The sequence below is a fragment of the Falco cherrug genome, chromosome 11 (assembly GCF_023634085.1).
Source record: "Falco cherrug isolate bFalChe1 chromosome 11, bFalChe1.pri, whole genome shotgun sequence".
Lineage (NCBI taxonomy): Eukaryota > Metazoa > Chordata > Aves > Falconiformes > Falconidae > Falco > Falco cherrug.
The window spans coordinates 28,986,777-29,008,751 of record NC_073707.1 but is presented as its reverse complement, the minus strand read 5'-3'; the positions used below and the strand labels follow the sequence as shown (position 1 = coordinate 29,008,751).

The following is a 21,975-nucleotide window of genomic DNA, read 5'->3' as shown; positions in this document are numbered from 1 at the left end:
GTTGGCAATTAGAGATGTTTTAAGTAGAAAAGGTGGGAGGAGGTGAGCCTGGCTGCTTTTAATTTCCACGGATGGAGAAACTACAGCGGGCTAGCTGTGCTGCCAGTGTGGAGTCATCCCTGCTGACTCTTGGGAGCTAGTACTGCACCCCATGGCCCTGAAAGCCTGTACAGAACCACACAAGCCCAGCAGGGTAGTGCAGCATTCAGCATGGAGGAAAACCGACGGGATGGAGTGGTGTGGCATCAGGCAAAATTGTAAGATAGCGCCAGGGGTGAGACATGTATGGATGCAGTCAGCAGCGGCTGTGCTAGCTGTGTAAGAGGGTGGGCTATACAGGATGTGTGTTAGAGTGAATTCCCCATTGGGTTATCCATGGGTGGCAAGAACAAATATCTTTCTCAAGCCACTTTGAGTTTTCTTTCTGTAAGTCAATGCTCTTTCCACCCCTAACTTTTCCTGCCATGAGAAGGAAATTTTACTCCTCACCACTTCATATTTTCTCCACGTAAAGTCTTGCTGTGAGCAAGAAAATTAACTTGATAAGGCCCAGTTCTCTTTCTTTAGGTGCTTTAGAGGTCATGGCAGATAGGACTGGAGACTGTTCTTTACAACCTTGCAGTGAAGGTCTGGAAGGCCCACAGCACACACAGAGCCAATACTCATGCTTCACCAAGAGCATTGCTGCCATCCCAGATCAGTGCATCGCCACGGCTTTTTCAGATGAGGTTCCTGGATGTTCTGGGACTTCTAGGAAACAAAACCATTCCAGTACATTTTTTTGCCATAGTGTTCACAGCTTGGAATAGAGCTTTGTAGGATGGAGTCTGTTATCTACTGAAGTTAAGTTAAACAGTAAGAGACAAATATGTTGGAAAAAGAACACTAGTGAGCTATTTTTAGCTTTTCCTGAAACCTGTCTATAACAGGAAGGAACAGACGTGTCAGTGGAAAACAAGTCAATCGGAGGTTGCCTTATGTCCTGAAGATCTTTCCTTTATGAACATTTGTCTTGTCTAAGGACTTTTAAGACTGCTATCTTTATTCAGATTACTATGTTTTAGTAACATCTACCCTATAATTTGTTATTTGCTTGTTGTCATGTCACAGAGTATTACAAGTTTTACTCTATGCTGTAATCATTCTCAAATTAAAGCTTTAGCTGCTCTGAAAACCTTTATAATATGCAGGTTTAACAGATGCTGTTTGATAGTGATTTCATTTAGTTTAACCAAATAGAAAAAGAATCGGCAAATAACTCGTTATTTTATATCGGCAAGGAACAAGTTCTTGCTTGAAGCCAAATCCTTTGTAGACTGCAAATTGTTGAACTGCAGAGCCAAGTTGTCAGCCTTGAAAGCGTCATGTAGAATGAAGTGCTGCTGTCCCTTGGAAACCTATTTGCCACCTATCCTGTTGAAAGTCCAACACAAAATTTCAGTTCTACATCCTTAACAATGTTTTGTTGTTTGGTTGGTTGGCTTGGTTTTTTTAATATATCAGATTTTGATATGAAAACTCTGGCTTTTAACCCAAGTCAGACCTGTCCAAACAGTCCCGTTAGGTCCGTGCAAAGTCTTTATTTGGGTAAATACATCTGTATGCTTCCAGCAGGTACATGTTCCAGAAATAAACTCATGAACCACAGTGAAATCTTTGAAGTGGAGGCTTCTGTACACACTTTATAAATGTGTTTCTAAGTACTTGCCACTTAGAGCAACTTATCCTTGAAATAGTATATTATTGTCTGAGAAAAGAAAAAAATCCTGATGTGCAACATGAATGGCATATGGGTTTAGATTGAGGGAGTTTTTTTAGGGCCCTTCAGCATTTATTTCCTCGAGAGACTTTTAAATACACATTGTTCCATGGCGAACTCCACCCTTGTATGTGTTTATGGGTTCACACATTGGAGTGCTAATTGCTCTTGTTTAGAGCAACTCTTGAAATCTGCTCAGTTACAGCAAAATAAGAATAAAATGTACTTTTCTTGTCCTACTTCCAAGTGTAATACGAGCCCAGTTTCCTGCTGTTTAAGGCATTGTTCCTGCTCTATGAAAAATGCCGTCCAGCAACAAAGAAAATAGTGCACAGAAAAACAACGGCTTTACTATACACAAAATTCTGTCAAGTATTTTTTTCCTAATCTAAGCTCTTACAGCTACAGTAATCTTTGCTGTTAGTTGTAACGGTGGCAGGTAAGACCATTTTCAGACAAAAATGTGACCTTTAAGTTGACAGTGTGCTGTAATTGGTTTCAGTGATAGACCCCTGCACAAGTGGGAATGGAAGATGCTCACAAATCTGTCAAAATGAGAAAGGAATTTCAAAATGTGAGTGTCACCCAGGGCATTATCTTTCTGCAGACAAAAAGTCCTGTTTGGGTAAGAAACTATGGACTGTTTATTGGAAAGGAAGGTATTAATCAGTGCTCTGGCTTACTGAGCTTGGAATGGAAAGCTATATGTTATTCAAATATATGTATGCATTTTGAAACAGCATTTCTGTGGTATTTATGTCAGCCAGTAGTCTTGAAGGACCATTTTAGTTAGTAATGAAAATTACTCTGTGATCTCTTAAATCATGCTTTCTAGAGACTGGATTTGTAGATGCTGTACTGTTATTCCTGTAGGGTCCCTTTAAAATAATGCCCCAGATACAGCTCCTGGAAAGTTGGTTCAAGTAACACTCTGAACCAGGTCACTGAAAACCTATTTAGAATTCAAAGGGCTTTTTAGCTGGAGAACTGTTTCCATATTAATAGAGAAACTACTGTGAAGGAAGAAATTGTGAAGTGTGAGATTTCCAAAGAGAGGAGCTTAAAAAGTTGAATTCCAAAGTCCTGTATTTAGTCTGGGATTTTCAAAAGGATCTAAAGCATTTCTGACCTGAAATGTGGGGGAATTAAAGATCAAAATACCTGCTTTTCTTTTGCAATATGAAGCTTGGAAGCTAGATAGTTTATCAGTTTCAGGAAGTAAAAGGCACTTGTGGACCTCATAGTGCACAGATTTTTAACAGCCTTGTCAGGATCAGGGTATGTATTCAGACACGAATTTTAAACTCCTCCTTTTGAAGACATGGCCACAATTTTGCCAATATTTAAACTGTTGTTTTATGTATAGAGGGTGCTGGGTTCTTTGCAAAATATTTACTTCCTACCCGGAGTATTATAGTCCAGTTGTCTGTAAACCCTCCTCTGAGTAGCACTGCACAGCTCAGCGATTCCGTTCTCTTACTGGCGTTACTCATGAGTAAGGTTACTGAAAAAGCAAAGTATTTTCAAGTAGCATAGACACTTCAGTGATGATTAATAGATGGAAACAGCAGTGGGTTTAATACTAGGGTCAATATGTTACTCGTTTTATCTTGAATGCATGTTGACAATTCTGTTAATTTATCTATAAGCTAAAGCACTAGGTAGCTTGCAGCGTTATATATGGGAACAAATTATCTTCCCAGCCTCATGGCAACAGTCTTTTGAATCATTAAGTATCGTGTCTTACCATGGATATACAATTATTGTTTTTTCTCCTAGAAATTATTCAACGTCTTTTGCAAAATTCAAGCTGCTATTTGACTCTGGAAACCGAGCTAGGAGACAGAGGGCAACTAATGTGTCATACTTCAGCTATTAGCTGTATGTGCAAGATAGGAAGAAACATGTGCAGGATGGTGACTGTGGTTCAGTTTTCCAACTTTTTATTTTTCTGTTTGAAAAAGCAGAAAAAGAGAAAAGAACATTTACAGCATTTGCCAACATACTCTACTTGCAAAATGGCAATTACAGAAAAAGGAGAAATAACCCATTTTATTCTAAACAGCAGCTCCTCACATTGCTGCTTCAGAGAAGCTGTCATTTATCCTGAAATTTTCATGAGTTGGTGTGTGGTGTTTGCACTGCCTGGGGCCTCTTTTTGCAAGTAGGCTGATTGCATTCGTAAAGCTCCTTGTGTTCAAGTACAAGGGGCCATGAATACGGTGCTGGTTACAGCACAGACGGAGGAAAAAATCTGTTAGTGGTTTGCCGTGGTAAAAGGTGAGGAGCTGCACACTGGATTGTTCTCTCCCGTGTGCGAGACACTGACCCAGGACTGCTGCAATAAATAATCTGTATTTTGCGAGTGAAATATCAGAACAAGAGGAGAAGAAGGAGGTAGGTTAGGGGTTTGCCATGTGCAAGATAATTCCAGTCTTTGCACAGGGGCCGGCGTTTTCTGCAGCTGTGTTCCACAGCAGCAGTATTTAGCATAAGGTTTTGCTTTGCTTTTATTCAATAATTATTCCTTAAAAGTATTTTTGCGTTCCACTGAGATTTTAAGAAGATGGATGCCTTTGGCATTTAACTCCACAACGCAGACTAGTGGGTGTAAAGCTGAGGAAGAGACTGCTTGACATAGGACTGGGCAAAGAATGTTCTCCCCACCTACAGCCCTTCACCTTTTTCCTTTTCTTACAGGTGGGGCAAAACTCCCCTGGTAGAGTAGGTGCCTTCCTGCTGCACCTCTGTAGAAGCAGCCGCGTGATTCAGGGATGTGACAGAGATCTGTCTCCATTGTACCTTCTGAAACCCAGCCACCACTTAATCCAAATAATTTTACACTCAGAAAATAGTCAGCTTTTTCCTGCTCATTCATTTAACTATAATGGCATTGAGGACCTAGTGATGATTTTAGGGTACTGGGAGATAGGACTTCCTTCTGAGTTCTTCATGTGACTTCTTTTGTCATTGCTTTTTTTACAAGACTAATAAAGTTGCTTTGGCTGATACTGTAAACATAACATTTGGTATTGTAAACGTTCACATGGAGAGGTTCAAAGTCAACAGTGTTTAGAAAAGAAGATTATTTTGGAGAATGTTGCTGTGAGTTCACTGTTCCTGGATTCATCAGGTGGTGTCAGCTGTAGGCTAAAATCAGGATGCTCTTTTCAGTGGATGTTTGGAAATACAGCTGTGTATGTGTAGAGCAGTATTATTTTTTATTTTAATATGCAAATGAATATTTTTGCCTTTCTCTCTGTTTCGTAGATGTTGACGAGTGTGCAGAAGGGAGAGCCAGGTGTGCTCATCGTTGTGTGAACACTCTGGGATCCTTCACCTGTGTCTGTAATCCCGGCTTTGAGCTGGGGGCTGATGGAAAGCAGTGCTACCGTAAGTGACACTTTTACAGCTATGCATTTCAGGTTATCTTACCTGCAAACTGCTAGGCTTCAGTTTTAATTCAGTCAGATTAGCACTCCCAGCAAAATGCTAAAAAGTATGCAAAAGCTCAAGCTTAATACGGTGTTCTTCACCTTCTGCTACTGCTGGTTGTGCAGGTTGGTACATTCCTAAGTGTTCACAGACCTTAATTACTGCATCTCAAAGAGTAAACAGCCCGGTTGGTTTATCTTCAGAGTCTGGTGAATTCTGCTGCAAAGCTACTAAAATATTGCTATTCTATAAAATATATTAATTCCTGCCCTCTTATTCTTCATGTTTCCATATTTTTTTATATTTCTTATATGCTGGATCTGATGCAAAAGAAAACCATCATGATGTTCCACTCTTGTCTTTATTTGTCTCGTTTACTTGTGTTCCTCCTGAGATTATTGAGGCTTTTTAGTAGATGCTTTTAAAACAAAGGGAAAAAAGCAAGACTGGGGATGACAAAAATATTTGAACAACTAAAATGTCCTAAACTGAAGTGATACTGAGCCCTGTTGTCTTCCTTCCCATAACTTAACTCATGCCAGCGGGGTTTCTTAACCAACACTGCTTTTCATGAGAAGGGGACTGACTCCCAGCGCTGTTAGTTGACAGGTAATCCCTGGGCTGTCCTTGAGGGCAAATTTAGATTAATAAAGGAGGTGATGTGGAAGAGTTGGTGTTATTATGGACCTAACATAAGCTCATTGGAATGCAGACAAAAGCATGACCTGTTTTAGCAAAGAGGTGGGCAAAGATTGTACAATCTTAATAATACTGTGCAAGAACTTTCAGCACAGTTTCCTTAGGAAAATATGCTGCATGCCAGGGAATTATTGCTTTCTTTAAGAATGTGCATATAAGAAATACTTAAGGATAAAATTCAGTTTCAAAGCATTAACATACATTAAAAACAAAACCCAATTACACGAGAGACATCCTGGAGAATTATTTCATAGGTGATGGGGAACTGTGAGTAGTACAATGGTGGAGGAAATGCAATTAATATATAGATACGAAATCATCTCTTACAGGGATAAAAAATTGGCTTAGACCACTTAGATTTCATTGTGATTTTCTGATAATATTTTTCACCAAATCTCAGGGGACGGTGGTTCTCTGTGCCTTATGTACAATATTACAGAGCAAACAATAAAAATAAAAACATTCTGCATATATTTATGATCAGGATTATCCCAGTGTTTGAGCAATTTACAATCTTTGTTTATTCTTTCGTTTCCCCAGTGGCATGGGGAAGAGCTGTTATTCCATTTTTACTGATGAAGAGCTGAGACAAAGTAAATGATGGAGATGGCGTATAAAGTCAGATTCTGCATTTGATTGGCAAGTTTCCTAAATCCCAGCTTAACACACTGGACAGGAGACTAGATTTCATCTCCGTGGTGCAAAAAATCTTACTATGCATGAAATGTATCCCTCGGTATATGTTCTCTTAATTCATACCCTGTCCCAGCTAGACTTGCATTTCTTGTTGGCAGGCAGGTTGCTCCCTGGGGACACAAAAAGAGGTAGGATGGGAGCCACTGGCACAGGTGTGTGCCTGGGCCGTGGGGCAACGCCATCCTTCTGTACCAGGTCTGAGGGCCCCTGCTCTGAGCTGGGCTGTTTCTGGAAGGACGGTGGCTCATTTAGGGAGAGTGTTTCTCAGTTCCCCTACATATTATGGGAAATTAATTGCTCTCTAAATCGCTCTGTAACAAGATAATCCATCAAATTCTTCAAGAGAAACTTTATAACTGACCTTATTGTTTCTTTTCATCCCAAAGAAATCGTCTAAGGAAGTACCTGGGTGGGGGTGAGGTGGCCAGATGCTCCCTTTCCTGTAGGAGGGTTTCTGCTGGACCTGGCCATGGTGCTGTGAGGAGTGCCCAGCACAACCGAGCGCAGGAGGGGGGGTGGTCTGTCAGGGCGAAGGGGACTGGCGACAGCATCGTACCACCACCCTGTCTTAATTGCAGGGGGGACAAAGTCTTAGCAGAGGAGCTGCCGTGTGCCCCCTTGAAGGGACATCCGAGGGTCAAACACTGCGAATTGGTTTGCTCTGCGATTCGGTGTCAGGCTCGCCCACAGGACCCTGCCGTGGAAGTTTAAGATGTTTGTGTTTGGTGGACGTTTCAGAATCTGACTCTCTCCCATTCGCATACAAAACCAAAAGCTGCGTTTTGGAAAGCATAAGCAGTCTGGGTTGAGATGGGCCACCTGGGCTCCTCAGATGGTTCCTTTCCTCCTTTGAGGCAAGGGCAGAACTTGCTGTTGCGTTCAAACAAAACATAAATCTCAGGAAACCTGTGAACGCTCCCGTAGCAGGCAGGCTGCTGAAGTGGTGAGCCGGCTTCATGTTACCAAAGTTGAGAGCATCCTCTGTTATGACACAAGGAGACATAACCGGAGTTCGGTGACTCCAAAATGTGCTCTGCTCGGGTGTGTGTGGGAGCTGAGTTTATATTTCCTGCTACAGCGGTCGGCTTATGGATGCTTTTTTACAGAAGGCTTATTCTCCAGTGACTCTCCCCCTGTGCTTGCTTTTTAACATCCTTTTGATTTATTTCTCTGCAAGGCATCGAAATGGAAATTGTCGATAGCTGCCAGGAGAACAACGGTGGCTGCTCTCACCGCTGCGAGCACACGACTGCGGGGCCGCGCTGCTCCTGCGATGACGGCTATCGCCTCGAGTTTGATGGCAAAACGTGCGCAGGTAATTCATGGCAAATGCTGCATCTCTGCGGGAGTAGGGAGGTGATGTGGCAGGTCTCTCTGCAAGGGGACCCTGCAGGAGAGCTGTCGCTCAAGGAAATAACTTCCCATCCCCTTCCCTTCTTCTACATTTTAATTAATACTGTCCTCTGATGCTTCCTCCACTGCTGCTCCAGCCTGCCTTGCTCTGCATGTTTGCTGGGATTATTAATTAACAAGGGGAAGGAGTTCTGCCTCCTAAATGGAAGATGACACTTTGGTGCATCACCAGCTGTTATGGCCGTATCTCATTGTGTCCAGCCCAAGTATTGCTTGCCTGACTTTTTTTCCCTCCCCTTCCTCAGCCAGTGACTGGGAGGAAGGTCGGCTCTGGCTGGGAGCTCTGGCACTGCGGTTCTGAAGTGCTTTGTGCGCAAACTCCGCTTTGTGTTATGGAAGTTGCTGTATTTCCATCAGATTTGCTCAGTGATGAGATTGCACTTCTGGCTGTGAGAAGTCTCACTCAGGAAGTGAAAGCAATAGAGTTAGATTTGTTTTTGTTTTGAGAGAAGAGCTTAAAAAGTCGTTCACATTTTAAATGATTTTACTATGTGATTTTTTTTCTTTTATCTTTTGTTGTTGTTCATGGCTTTTGCTATGCAAACTGTATCTCATTCTGGTTTAGGCTTGCTGTCACTATGTCATTAAAATTTTAAGGAATAGCAAAGAAGAAGCAGGGTGTTGGGGGGAAGGAAAGGAAGAGCAGGCATCACAGAGCAGTATAGTGAGACATGAGGAGAGGCAGAGAGCAGGAGCACTGGTGAATGGGAGAAGCATTACCCGTGGGAGTCTTGCAACTAAAAAAGCCAAGTGCTGGAGAGAGGAAGGAGCAGGGGAGGAGGGGAGCATGGAGGTTTGCACGGGCGGTTGATGCTGGAGCTAAAAAAGCAAAAGCAAAGAAGGTCAGGGAGGCAGATCTGGACTCAGAGCCTTGCGGGGGTGGGCTGGGTTACGCACTCCTGTTTGTGTATGGATGAGAGCAGGCAGAGCAGCCTCCTGCCCGTGCCCCAGCTCACTGACCTGCTGATGGAGATTTCAGAGGGAAGCAGTTCCTCTGGACACAGCGAGGGAAGTGAGAGCACAGGGGAAGGGTTCGGCAAGGCTGAGGACATGAAAAGCTGCTCTTAACAGCAAAAATCTTTTTGTTGGATGCAGGTTTCGCATTCCTACACAGACAAGGGGCTGTTGCTAGACCCCAGAGCAAGGCATCAACTGACACACTGCAGAGGAGCTGGGCTTGTGACATTTCTGGAAAACACTCCATGTTCAACTAACCTGCATTAATCATTTTCGTGCTGACCTCCTCACCTCAATTGATTAATTACATTTTCTTTCTCCTTTTCCTCCTGTCGGTGTTTTCTAATAATGTTGGTACTCCTTCCAAGGTTAATTGAGACACTGACCTTTCCCATCTGCGGCTGCTCGTGTGGGTAACGTTCAAAAGTGTTTTGCAGACTCAGCATTGACAAGGTGGTCCTTGAATGGCCGCCGACCCGCTCAGCAGGCTGCAAGGGTTGACACCAGCTGAGAGCCTGCAGTGAAAAGATAACAGCTCGATTCTCCTATCTAATCACTGGAACAGCAGCGTCGACGATACCAATTTCCAGATGGACACAGGGCAGGATAAGGCAATGGGCAATTAGTTATCAAAAACTACAGTTGCACCTAGCAGGCTGCTGATGTCCAGCAAGGGCACTGATGGATCGGAGCGCTGTTTCACTGATAGTTTGCATTGAAAAAGGTAGAACGTAAAAAAGTCCAAATGGTTAAACCTAAATTACTGTTGAATAGATGGTATTTGTGGGCCGATGAGACATAGTTATTGTCTGTTTTGTAAATTGCCTCGTGGCAGCTAAGGTTTGCAGCCAAGATGGCTCTCCCTGGGCATGGAGGGTACTGGCTGCTGGGAGAGAAGGTAGAAGGCAGCCGCTGTCAGGATTCGGACAGTGTTTTCTGTGGGTGAAGGGAGAGGAAGACGTAAAGGCATGTTCTGAAAAGCACGGTAGCTACTGAGCAAAACTGCGGCAGCAGCTCGGACGGTGTCTGAGGCTGAACGAGCTGCCCCTTCCTCGCAGAGCTGGACGAGTGTGAGACCGGGGAGTCCTGCTGCTCCCAGTTCTGCATCAACTACGCGGGTGGCTACGAGTGTGCCTGCAAAGCGGGGTTCCAGCCCAACGCCGACGGCTGCGCCTGCGACGGTGAGTCCTTTGATATCAGTGGCTCGCTCTGAGCACAACAGCAGGTAGAAGAAATGCTGATAAAGCTTGTCACAGGGCTTTGTGGGCATTTCCCTAATAATAGAATCAGTGACCATACACCAGCTTTGCCAATAAGGTTTTACAAACGTGTGATTTCCACTTCGTGAGGCTGGAATACAGTAATAACCCAGCATCCAGCATGGAGAAGCAGGGCTGTGGGAGACAAGCCAGCAGAGAGGAACTTCTCCTTCTCTCTCCATGGACACTGTATATTGATGTGTGTTAAAGACTACTTCTACGAAAGGAGAGCCCTCAAAATAACTGAAGGATCAACTGAGCTTAACAGCTTAAAGCAGCTGTTTTCACTTGAGACAAAAACATAGGTGAAATAATCCGTTCCATGTTGCCCTGAAATGTTTTAATATCTCCAATAGTAGTGAGAAACTGAGAGTCCCAAAGTACTAAGAAAATCGGGTTTTCTTACATGCAGAATAATTTTTCAGATGCAGCCAGGCATGGAGTGCACTCTTCAAGCAGAGGTACTTGTGCCTAATCAGCATTTACATCTGTTTTTTCTAGATGTGGATGAATGTCAGCTAGATAATGGCAACTGCGACCATTTCTGTGTTAATTCTCTGGGGTCATACGAATGTGCATGTAAGGAAGGTTACAGGCTTGGTCTTAACAGGTGGTCCTGCATCGGTAAGTTGTTTTTATGTCTTGAAGGCCATTATGTATTTCCCACTGATTTAAAGTGTGAATTTGGAACTGGGATTTTCACAAATCCTGGGATTTTAGGAGCCAAATTTGAGCCGCCTCTGAATGGGGCCAGGGGAGGGCTACGTGTGACAAGGGGATCCCACGTTCATCCTCGAGTAGTGGGTTTTGCCAGAGATTAATGGGAGATGAACGCTTAAACCCACTGGAAATGTTTGAAAACCTAAACCTTGTGCTTTAGAAATAAATATTACTCTGACAGTTTTCTTGCACTATTTCATGAAGTTTAACATGCTGTGGAAAAAAAAGGTAGCCAGATTCTGCTTCGATGAACCACGGCAAGTTTTCCACTAAAGCGATGGTGTGATTCTGGACTTCTGCCAGTGTAACCAGCACAGAGTTTAGCCTAGCAGCTTACTTCTATAACAGTTTAGCACCTGCTAAACCTTGGGCAGAGTTTAATATTTTAACCAACACCAAAAAGAAAGCCAACTGATTTCCCATCATTTTGAGACTCAAATTCTAGTTTTTCTGAAAATAAATTGGACATCAGCCTCACTCTATATTTGTCATCTCCAAAATGAGCTAAATTAATGACCTTAATTAACTAAAATAATCTCAAACTTCAAGTGAGGAAAATTAAACTCCTTGTTTAATTTTTCTTGGACTCTGCAGGACCAGACTTTAATTTCCAGAAGAAAGGAAAGGGAAATATATTTTTTTTCTGCCCCTTTTCTCTTATTTGGATAGCAGAAACCCTGTTTATAAATACAGATGAGAAAATGAATCGACTGGAGCTGCTGTGCAGACTGCACAGGGGTGTAGCTAGAAACCTACCAGCATTAAAAAAAAAAAAAAAAAAATTAAAATGAAAGGCAAGTGTCATGGAGGAAGACTCAGGGCCAGATCCTGTTGGCATGTGTGTGTCAGCCCTAGGTGGAGATGAGGCAGATGCCGAGGAGGCGGTGGGGCTTGCTGGGGCTCCGGGGCTGCAGTTCAGAGGTTCCCCCCAGCTCCTTCGCTATGCACTTGGTGCCCTCTATGAGGATGAAGACCCACGAGGAGAGCTCACCCTGGTGCAAAGGGTCGGTGAGTGAACAGCATCATTTCTAGCCATCACAGCAAACTGGGGGAATGGGCTTGGAACGAGGATCCGGGGCAAGAGTTTATGCAGGGCTCGCTGAGTTTAAGCTGTCAGGAGGAGCAGAGGAGGGATGAGCATTAATCCTGCTTTCTGCCTGTCCTCCGTGCCAGCAGGGAGGAAGCATCACATGCGCCATCCCAAATGGGGTATGTTTGAGGAACGTGGAGGCTCCCCAGTCACGGCTGCTGCTGCCTGGATGTGGTGGGGGGGGATGTGGAGGGAGGCAGGGGAAAAGCGAGCAGCACAGGAAGCAAGGGGTGAGAGGCTTCTTGGAAAAATTGGGTGTCTGCACAAAGCCCTGGAGGCAACAGACCGAAGAGAGATGCTCTTCCTCCCAGGGACGAGAGGATTGCGTGGGTTTCTGCAACGCACAAAATCAAAAAACCACCAAAGTTGCTAAGTTGCTCTATTGAGAGCAAGCCCTTGGGAAACACTCCTATGGGGGCATGTGTGCCTGTTTACAAGCCCTTTTATAATACTTGGAGGGGGTTTTGCTCAAATTATTTGTATTCTTGCTTGGGGTAACACACAGCCCTTTGGAGATTCAGGTCTCTTAATGCTATGGGCGTGTTCTCCAGGAAAAGCAAGGACCCATCCACATAGAGCTCAGGCTGGCCAAGGGCTCAGCACAGCGGGGGGCAAACACACAAGTCACAGGACTGGGTGCAGAGCAGCTTTGCATCCCACCCGGACTTCGCATGACTTCTGTCTTTCCACTTGAAGCTGGAAACTTCCCCACTTGAAGAGTACTATGAGTTGAAACACTGTGCTTGCTTTCTGATGAGTGCAGCATGTGCTGGTGGGTCACCAGGCAGGAATGGGATTTCTTATTTTTGTTATGTATGTCCTGTGATTTTTATATGAGCTCTAATTACTCATCTGAGAACTGTGCCTTACAGCAAAACCCAGGAACTGGTCTTGCCTTTAATAAAAGATTAACTTATTTTTATGAACAAAACTGTTAAGACCTCCCAAATCACATAGCATCCAGCCAGACTCAACGACATCGATAACCAATTGGGAAACTGATAAATGAGATAACCACAGGCAAAATTATCAGGCCTAGAAACCACAATCAAATATTTATTGACCAGTTTTTGCATGTTTTATTTATATTTAGCCACATAAATTTGGTTGTAATCAGTCATAGCTGAGCATCTGCACTTTTTCTAAAGCTGAGGCTTTTCAGCACGTGATGATTTGTAGGAAAAGGTGATGGAGAAATGAAACTTTTAATGGTGTAGTAATTTCTTTTACCTCCCAATTATTAATTTATTTCTTATGCTTTCAAACATATTTTTGTGCTGCCATCTATATTATAAAAATGCCCATGCTTTAGCAATAAGCTGATGCAAGTAATTAAATATTTTCTATAGCTTGTATGACTTTTAATGTAGAAGCATGACATTTTTAATGGTAATCTGTATTCTTCTCCTAAAGTATGAATTTGTAACTTGTTCCAAGTGGGAGCACTGGGATCCTGAATGTCTCTGAAAGCTTAGGCATTTGCTCAGCTACAGAAAAAAGGAACAGTTGGGTGCTGAGACCTAGAGGAAATCTGGCCTCACATAGAAAATTGCTGGTGAAAAGCAACCAGCCTGCTGACTTACTGTTAGCTGAAATAATCTGCCAGCTCGCTTTCGGGTGTTGTTCAAAATCCCTTTCCAAGAAGCCTCCAGCCACAGCCATAAAGCCTCACAGGCAATAAACTGACCGTGTCGATAGGATCTTAATGTCAGTGAGGTATTTTAGCAGGGAGTAACATTTATTTTCAATGCCTTTCTCAGTGGACTCCACAAAGGGAGACCATGAAGGTGCATGTGCCTGCGGGTGCAAGGGAGAAAAGGGGGGTGGGGAGGCTGAGGGAGGAATGCAATTTCGTATAAGGTTTCCCATATAAACCAACCCTTTTTTTCATATCCATGAAGAGAAAAAGGAACTGATAAATGTGTATTATGCTTTGTTTTCCTAGAATAACACTGAAACTATGCTGTTAAAAATATCACTGAAATAGCACCGCATCCACCTACTGCAATAGAAGGACAAAAAGGATAGCCTAGCAAGGACACAAGGAGATTCTCTCCCAAGAAATACTTTTGGTTATATACAATATTATTAAGCATTATGTGCAAATTCAGTTTTTCTGAAGGCCAAATATTTGTTTTTAAAAAGTAATTTTAAGTGCTCTTTGGGGAATTACAGTATTTAAAGGAGAAAATTCTAGCTAAAGTCACAGCTTTCCTTTTGTTTAGACTGAGAATTTGAAGAGGAAAGTTTGGGAATCTGCATTTGGGACTGTCTTTTGCAATGAATCAGTGGTATTTGCAGCAGCACAATATTAATGTTAGCAAAGTGAATACTTTTTTTTCAGACTGTAAATTTTGTGTAGGTTCCTTTTGCACTTGTGCATGTGGAATGATAGGCAAGAGCTTGTGGAAATGTTCTGTCTGGATGCTCACAAAGCCTTCTGTATTTATTTTTTTTCATTTCAGTTTGCCTTGATAGCACTTTTGGCAATGACTGTAGCTTGAGGTGTGAGGATTGTCTGAACGGAGGCAGATGTAACAGTGAACGCAGTGGCTGTGTTTGCTCACCTGGGTGGACCGGCATTATCTGTAATGAAAGTGAGTATGATGTGCTTGAAAGGTGGGGGCTTTGTCCTAGTGCTGTGACACTGCAGGTAGGTAGAAAATACAAATAAGCTGTTTTACTTTTAATCTGTAAAGCTCTCTAAGGTCTCAGAGGTAGATCAAAATTTGATTGTAATGTGGCACATTAAATAGAAATTGTCAGGGATGCTACTGGATATGATATGAACCCTCAAACAGCGAGGTCTTTGCCCTCCAGTGCAGTACGGTAGAGTACCCCTCCTGAGTATTTGGTTGGTGTTCATTCCTATTCACTCTGCTGCTAAAAAGTGCCAAAGTTTGCCTGCCATGCTTCGTTCCACAACTTGCCTCGCTGATGTCCAGAAGTCTGTCCCAGCAGGTGGTGTGACAATCTGGGTGGACATGTATACCAAGCGTCATTTTTTCCATTATAGCATCCCAAGACATTAACTTCTTTTGTTTTTCTGTGTTGGTAAACTTGTGCCTGGTTCTTTTTCTTTAGCATTCTTTTTATTACTAGCATCATTTTCTTGGGATGGTTAATTTTTAATATTGGAAATTGTATTTTTCAGAAATCTCTTCCCAAGTCAGCCAGTGCCCTTTGTAACAGCTTTTTACTCTCCTGCTTCCTGGCAGAAGATCTTTGTGTTTCAGAAGTATGTGTCAAAACCAACTGGAAAGACAGTAGCGGTGATTTCTTGATGTACCATGCACGGTCCTTCATCTGCAGTTTGGCAAAACTTGACTGTTGCTTGTCTGCAACTTACACAGCCGGTGCCCTGCATGTTTGCGGAGGGTGCCTCCATTTCCCGGTGTATGGCCTGATGGGCCGTCATCCTCGGAAAGTCTCTGCTGTCACTGATGAGACAATTGATGAGGAATTGTTGCTTAGCATCAGTAGACAGCACTCTTCAGTTAATTGCCATCAGGATTATTTACGAGGCATCAGCACAAGGACAGAAATGTAGAAAAACCAGCAAATTATTGAAACTAATTCTCCATCTGTAGTTATTTTGTTCTACGGTGTGGAATATCCCTTTGGCCAGTTTGGGTCAGCTGTCCTGGCTGTGTCCCCTCCTGATTTCTTGTGCCCCTCCAGCCTTCTTGATGGCAGGACCTAAAGAACTGCAAAGTCTTTGACTTAGTATAAAACTACTTAGCAACAACTAAACACATCAGTGTGTTATTAACATTATTCTCATATTAAATCCAAAACGCAGCATTGTACCAGCTACTAAAAAAAACCTAAAAAACTATCCCTGCTGAAACCAGGGTAGGGGCTGATCATGAGTTTGGTTTGTAAACATGGGGGGCAGCTGACAGAGTAGGAACGAAGAGGATTAAAACGATAATTTCTAGTCTGCCTAAGACAGGTCAAGCTACCAAGTTCGGATATTCTTACTCCTATTCATGGTGCTCTAGTGGTTCAGGATGGATTATAAAAATTTCAAGAGAGGTTCCAAATTCTTTAGTTCACTTCATAAATAATAATATTATTGCTCTTTATTTATGGTAGATATAAATGCCGGTAATTTGGTGGAGTTTGCCTCTGGAATGTAAAGAACTTTAATGGGACTGTGTTATTAAGCCAAACCTGCCATCCGATGAAGTAGGCATTGGCAATGATAAATGCAGTTATAATGTGTGTGAATTAGTCATATGTGATTGCTTTCACTCGTTTCTCTTGCTTTCTTAATATACAGTATAGTTTATGGGTTAAGGGTAAACTAAACAGTTGAGAAAACTGGAACTAAATTTCTCTAATAATGTAACAAAGAAGCTGAATGGAAATTGATGTGAAATGTCAAGTTTCTTAATGTACATTGATAAAATGTCAGTTAAGTCAGATGACTCCAGAACTGTGTTTACTCGGCTAGCTCAGGCTGCAAACACAGGAGCAAGGCTTCATTTCACGATCTGTTTTGTGCAGGAGCAATGAGGGCTTTAGGAAGGAATCCCATGCTGGTCTGGATCCATTGCTGCCACGAGCACTGGGGGAATTTCAAAGACTATGTAACAAACCACAATGTTATTTTTATAATAGTATTTGGGAGAAAAACAAATATTTAAAATACTTATCTCCAAATATTCAAAACTGTGCTCTGATTTTTAAGCTTTGTACTTGAGGCGATTTCTTTTGAGTCCTGTGCACTGTGTGCAGGGTAGCCTATACAGGGGAGAATTTGGCTAAGTAACACAGTACTTCACATAAGTAAGCTTGGTTAATTCAGGTGTCCTTTTAAAATTATCTAGTAAGTATCAGATGGATTTGCATTACCTCATATAGAAAGAATATGGCTTGGTTTAGAGCCTGCCTGACTAAAGAGACACTCTCCCTGCTTGGTTTTGATGACTGCAGTCTTATTTTGCTTCATTTCTAGCAGAAAGAAAGGATTTCTTGACCCATCCATCTTCCCTGCTTTCTCCGCAGCTTGCTCCCCCGGGACGTATGGCAGAAGCTGCGCCGCTGTTTGCAAGTGCCAGAACGGAGGCTCCTGCGACCCAGTGACGGGGCAGTGCCGCTGCCCGCCCGGCGTGCATGGCAAGCTCTGCGAAGATGGTACGGCTCCCCTTGTCTTGCCAGCTGTCCTGTGTGCCTGACACCTCACCGCTTCCCCCCCCACCCCGTTCCTGTCTAGGTGTAGTTGTGCGTGGTACTGTAACCCTGCGGCGTGCCTTGCAGTGGCTCTGGGTTAAATAATTAGCAAGACGGAGGGTGAGAAAAAGCAAGTGCCTGGTGAGGATGGGCTGCGCAGTGCCCAGGTCAGCAATGAGGCAGGTGGTGCTTTCTACAGCAGCAACTGAAAGACAGCCGATTTGGTGTTCGTGTTTTAACCCTTCCCAGCTAACGCCTTGCTGTGTTTGTGCACTCCAAAGGTTGCCCGAAAGGCCTCTTTGGGAAAAACTGTAACAGGCCCTGCAACTGCGCCAACAACGGCTATTGCCACAGGCTCTACGGCGCCTGCCTGTGTGACCCTGGGCTCTACGGGCGCTTCTGCCATCTTGGTAAGTCCCCATAATTTTTCGGCTCTCTTTTAACACATGCATGACATAACGGTCTTAAAAACTTGACGTAGCGTATAAAACAAGCAAGGCTGTGGGCTCTGCGAGGAGCTGGGGGCAGCAGGAGGGTGTGACTTTTGATGTGTGGTGGGAAGCCCCAGAAACTTCATTAATCTTTCCCTTTGCAACTAATCTTTGCCATAAGGACTGAGATTTCCTGGTGCACAAAGGCGGGGGCTATAGTAGGGTTAGGCTGGGATGCGCAGGTTAATGTTAGGGTTGCTGGTGAGGTTAAAGTCTAGTTGGAATTAGTGGCTGCTGATGCAGTTGGAGCTGGAGCTGAGGAGCAAGGCTAGCTGGTGCAGGATGAGGATGGAATGTTAAATGGGAATAAAAAGAATCAAAACAAAAATGTTGAAAAATAGATGGTCATGTTTCTTTGCGCTTACATCTATGCAAGATTAAAAAATAGTTGTGTGATTGTTTCGGGTTTGGTTTTTTTCGTGTGTATGGAAGCTTTTGTCTGTGATTGTATCCAAATATTTTTTCATTAAAACTAAGTTTTCTTTGAAACATTTCTCATTCTTGCATTCACCATGTATTGCTTGAAATGAAATGAATTACTTAATAATGGAATCATGTAAACTATATTTTACACACCCACACATTAATAGGCACTGTCATAGGAATGTGGATGTATTTGCTGAAAGTAAAATGAATGTTTTGCTTTTTGCAGCAGTTGCATTCTGCAGCAGTGTGCAATTTCAAATAACTCATGCATAATTACAGAGCTAATGATTCCTTTTCATCTGGCTGCAGCCTGTCCCAGGTGGGCCTTTGGAGCTGGCTGCTCGGAGGAGTGTCAGTGCGTGAAAGAGCACACGCTGGAATGCAACGCGAGGAACGGGACTTGCACCTGCAAGCCTGGTTATCACGGCAAGAAGTGTCAGAAAGGTACACTAGAAAGCCAGATTCCCTATGTTTGCTTATTCCTTTGTCCTAGCATTACTTTGCGTTCTTCCTCCCATCTGCTTTGTTTGGTGGCTGCTTGCTGCTAATATATTGTTATTCTACTAATTATTTTGTCTGATTTTTCATTTGGCAAACGCCATGAGTACCTGCTATCACAGGGCTTACAGGGACATTAAGGGGAATACATTTTATGATTGCAGGAGTTTTAGCCTGATCAAATGACGACAGAAATCTAGAAACTGAATTCTAATACAACCCTAAATAATGATGGTTGTGGGAGTTTTCGCTTTTGTTCTTCCCTTTTTCCACACAGACAGTAAATAAGTGGCAAAACATCCGTTTCATGGCTGTGGGGTTATTTGTAAACGGTTTCAGTAATGCGACTTTTCCTTCAGATTTGCAGGTCTTTGAATTCAACTTAGTCTTTGTAGTTTTTGGGGGGTAGTTCAAAGAGAATTGTATTCCACATTCATGTTTGCATGTCTCAGTAGCCCTCTCCAGACAGTAATAGAGTAATGCAATAAAGATTCTCCCTTCAGATTCCTCTCTGGGCAGGCAGAAACGTGTCAGATTTATGACACTAGTTCTAGGGGGTTTGGTGGAGAATAATAGTGAAGATATTTAATATTTTTAGCATTCGTGACATGCTCAGTTCTGAGGGAGAGCATCCCTCGCCTGGCACTGGCTTTGCACCAAGGCAGAGAGCAGCAGAAGGTACAGACAGATAAGAAGAGTAATTCTGTAATGGCTGTAATTGTATATATCCTTAAGTATTCTGCCACTCTGTTTCTGGGTTGTATTTAAGCAGTAACCTCTTTGAAATGTCCATGCAAGTGTTTAGTAAGTATTTACACTTCATTATCGGCACTGCTAATACGTACATTATAATACATTTTCTGCAAGTTTCTGCCAAATTGTTTTCTGACTTTTGTTCAGTTTTCTTAACTCTTCCTTTTTCTTCTAAGTATTCTGTAGCTACTTGCATTTTCCAGAGTGCACGCCTGGCTTTTATGGGGCTGGTTGCAAACTGAGGTGCAGCTGTCCTAGTGATGTTTTGTGTGATCATGAGACAGGAGTCTGCAAACATCCATGTCCACCTGGGTTTCATGGAGAAAAATGCCGTTTATGTAGGTACTCACTGCATGTTTTGCTGGGAGGTACACTTTGGATGGGAAAACTTACTCAGGAAACTTCTGTTCAGATACAGAAGTTGCAAATCGAAACGTACAGTTGTTGATATGAGTTGGCAGATCCCCACTGAAACCAAACTGATATTTGGAGCCCAGGAACTGCTGTGTCACACTGCTTGCAAAGGTCAAGGCACAAGGCTGAGACCAGTTACTAAAACTAGCATTTGTTCAGGTAACTATAATTCTTTTTAGAGCTTCAGGGACAGATTTTCTAGAGCTCCGCTGAAATATAATTACAAACACCGGTTGCTGAGATGCTGATGCTGAGATTGATCACATCATACCGGCACAGCTCAGTTTAAAATCACCAGTGGTGGTGCCTCCCTAATGTCTTCAACATGCTGCCTCAGGCTAACCGTGTCTTTGGGTTTCTTTTGACCAGCTTGTCAGCCTGGGAGCTTCGGGGCAAACTGCAGGCAGAGGTGCAGCTGTGGAGAAGCACCATGCAACCCAAAGACAGGGCAGTGTATTTGCCCTACTGGGAAGACTGGTGCTACGTGTGAGCAAGGTGTGTAAGACATGGGACTAGGGTAGTGAGTGTCTTACTCTGGAAGACGTGGTAAGAAGTGGAATTATTCCGTTTGCCACCAAAAAACTGCTGCAATGCAATATGCTTCACTTGCAGAAGGGGTAAAGGATAAGTCTTGCTACAGAACATATGACATCCACATGTGGGATTGCTTGTGAAAAACAGAGCATGGTTCAGTCACCCTGACCTGTCTCTCTGGTCCAATTAATGGTGATTTGTATGATGGGCTGCGTTTATGCTAGTTGGGCAGAGCTTGGGACTGTGCTGCCATATGCACACAGTGTGCCCCAGGAGCTGTTGAAGGGCCTTGGCCAAAGAAGCTGGGGTGGAACCAGCAAGCAAAGGACCTGGAAGAGAGGAAGGAATTAAAAAGGAGAGCATTATTGTGAGTAACTAAGTAAAGGGATGAAAAAAGTCTCGGGGACACTGCCCTACCAAAGGGCCGTGGGACACCCCTCTACCACTTGCAGAGCTCTGGCTATTGTGTGCTGAGGAGCATCTGCTCTGTGTGGAGCCAGGTTGTGGCTCACTGCGCCACAGAGCAGGAACCTGATGAGAGAGATGGAGGTGTATGGAGACCTGGGCTCGCACCCAGTCCCTCAGGACTGTATGACCATCCTGACCCCCACTCAGCCCAGCAAAAACACAGTAGCAGCCCTCTCCTCCTGCATCTATCTGCAGGTTACTGCCCTCTGGAGATTTCCTTTGCTGAGTGCAATTATTAATTTTTCAGATAAGTCCTGACATTACAGATGTACCATTGGTGGAAGCTGGGAGAGAGCCTTTGGGTCTCTCTGTAGATGTGTTCTCGCATGCTGCAGTACAGAGGCGTTGACTCTTTCAGAAGGTTTACTGTGACAGTGCTGTAGATCTGTGGGGATAATATAACCATCCTTTATCCAGCTTAGATTTGTCATTGGTTTTAAATTCTCAAAGGTAACGGTAGAAATCTGTAACTGCCTTGGAACAGAAAATGGCACTGGGGATATCTCACGTGCTTTTTTCCCTAGATTGCCCAGCTGGCCGGTGGGGACCAGACTGCCAGTCCTCCTGTGAGCCCTGTGCCAACGGGGGACAGTGCAACAGAGAAACGGGAGCCTGCGACTGTCCCCCTGGCTACACGGGGCCATCCTGCTCTGCACGTAAGTCCTCACATCGGCTTTCCCCATGAAAAGAAAGTCAGTTTGAAAATTTAGGTTATGGCTTGTTTCCTGCCTTCTTGCTGTTTCATGAGATGCTTGTTACATTAGACAAACTGCTCCAAGATAAAGCACTCTTCAGCTTCAGAAATTCCCCAAGTTGGATTTTATATTACTTACTAAAGGGAGATTACAGATAAATGCAGATGACCAGCTAAAGTGCATCCCAAATGTTATCATTAGACCCAATTCCTGGCAATATGTACTTAGAAATACACTGCATCCCAAATGTTATCATTAGACCTGATTCCTGGCAATATGTACTTAGAAATAAAATGTTTAATAGCCACAATACTTGCATTATAATCCTGGTTGCAATATAATCCTGGTCTGCAAAGAGGTGCTGACCCGTTGGCCCATATGGCATCACTCGGGTTATGGTTGCAGCAACGCTCCTTGATGTATATAATTTAAGATTAAATAACAGTGAGGACGAAGGAGTAGTATCGGTGCTATCTCTGCAGATCCCCTG

General features: G+C 43.4%; 1 protein-coding gene across 1 annotated transcript in view; it reads left to right on the top strand.

Moving 5' to 3' along the window:
• Positions 1–21,975, top strand: part of LOC102046314 (multiple epidermal growth factor-like domains protein 6) — a 200,972-nt gene that overhangs the window by 140,059 nt on the left and 38,938 nt on the right. Inside the window, exons 8-19 of the mRNA XM_055724090.1 lie at positions 5,030–5,152; positions 7,767–7,904; positions 10,018–10,140; positions 10,720–10,842; positions 11,794–11,946; positions 14,494–14,625; positions 17,042–17,170; positions 17,488–17,616; positions 18,433–18,567; positions 19,578–19,712; positions 20,158–20,283; positions 21,315–21,446. Coding sequence (XP_055580065.1) covers positions 5,030–5,152; positions 7,767–7,904; positions 10,018–10,140; positions 10,720–10,842; positions 11,794–11,946; positions 14,494–14,625; positions 17,042–17,170; positions 17,488–17,616; positions 18,433–18,567; positions 19,578–19,712; positions 20,158–20,283; positions 21,315–21,446 — 1,578 coding nt within the window. The remainder of the gene's footprint in view (positions 1–5,029; positions 5,153–7,766; positions 7,905–10,017; positions 10,141–10,719; positions 10,843–11,793; positions 11,947–14,493; positions 14,626–17,041; positions 17,171–17,487; positions 17,617–18,432; positions 18,568–19,577; positions 19,713–20,157; positions 20,284–21,314; positions 21,447–21,975) is intronic.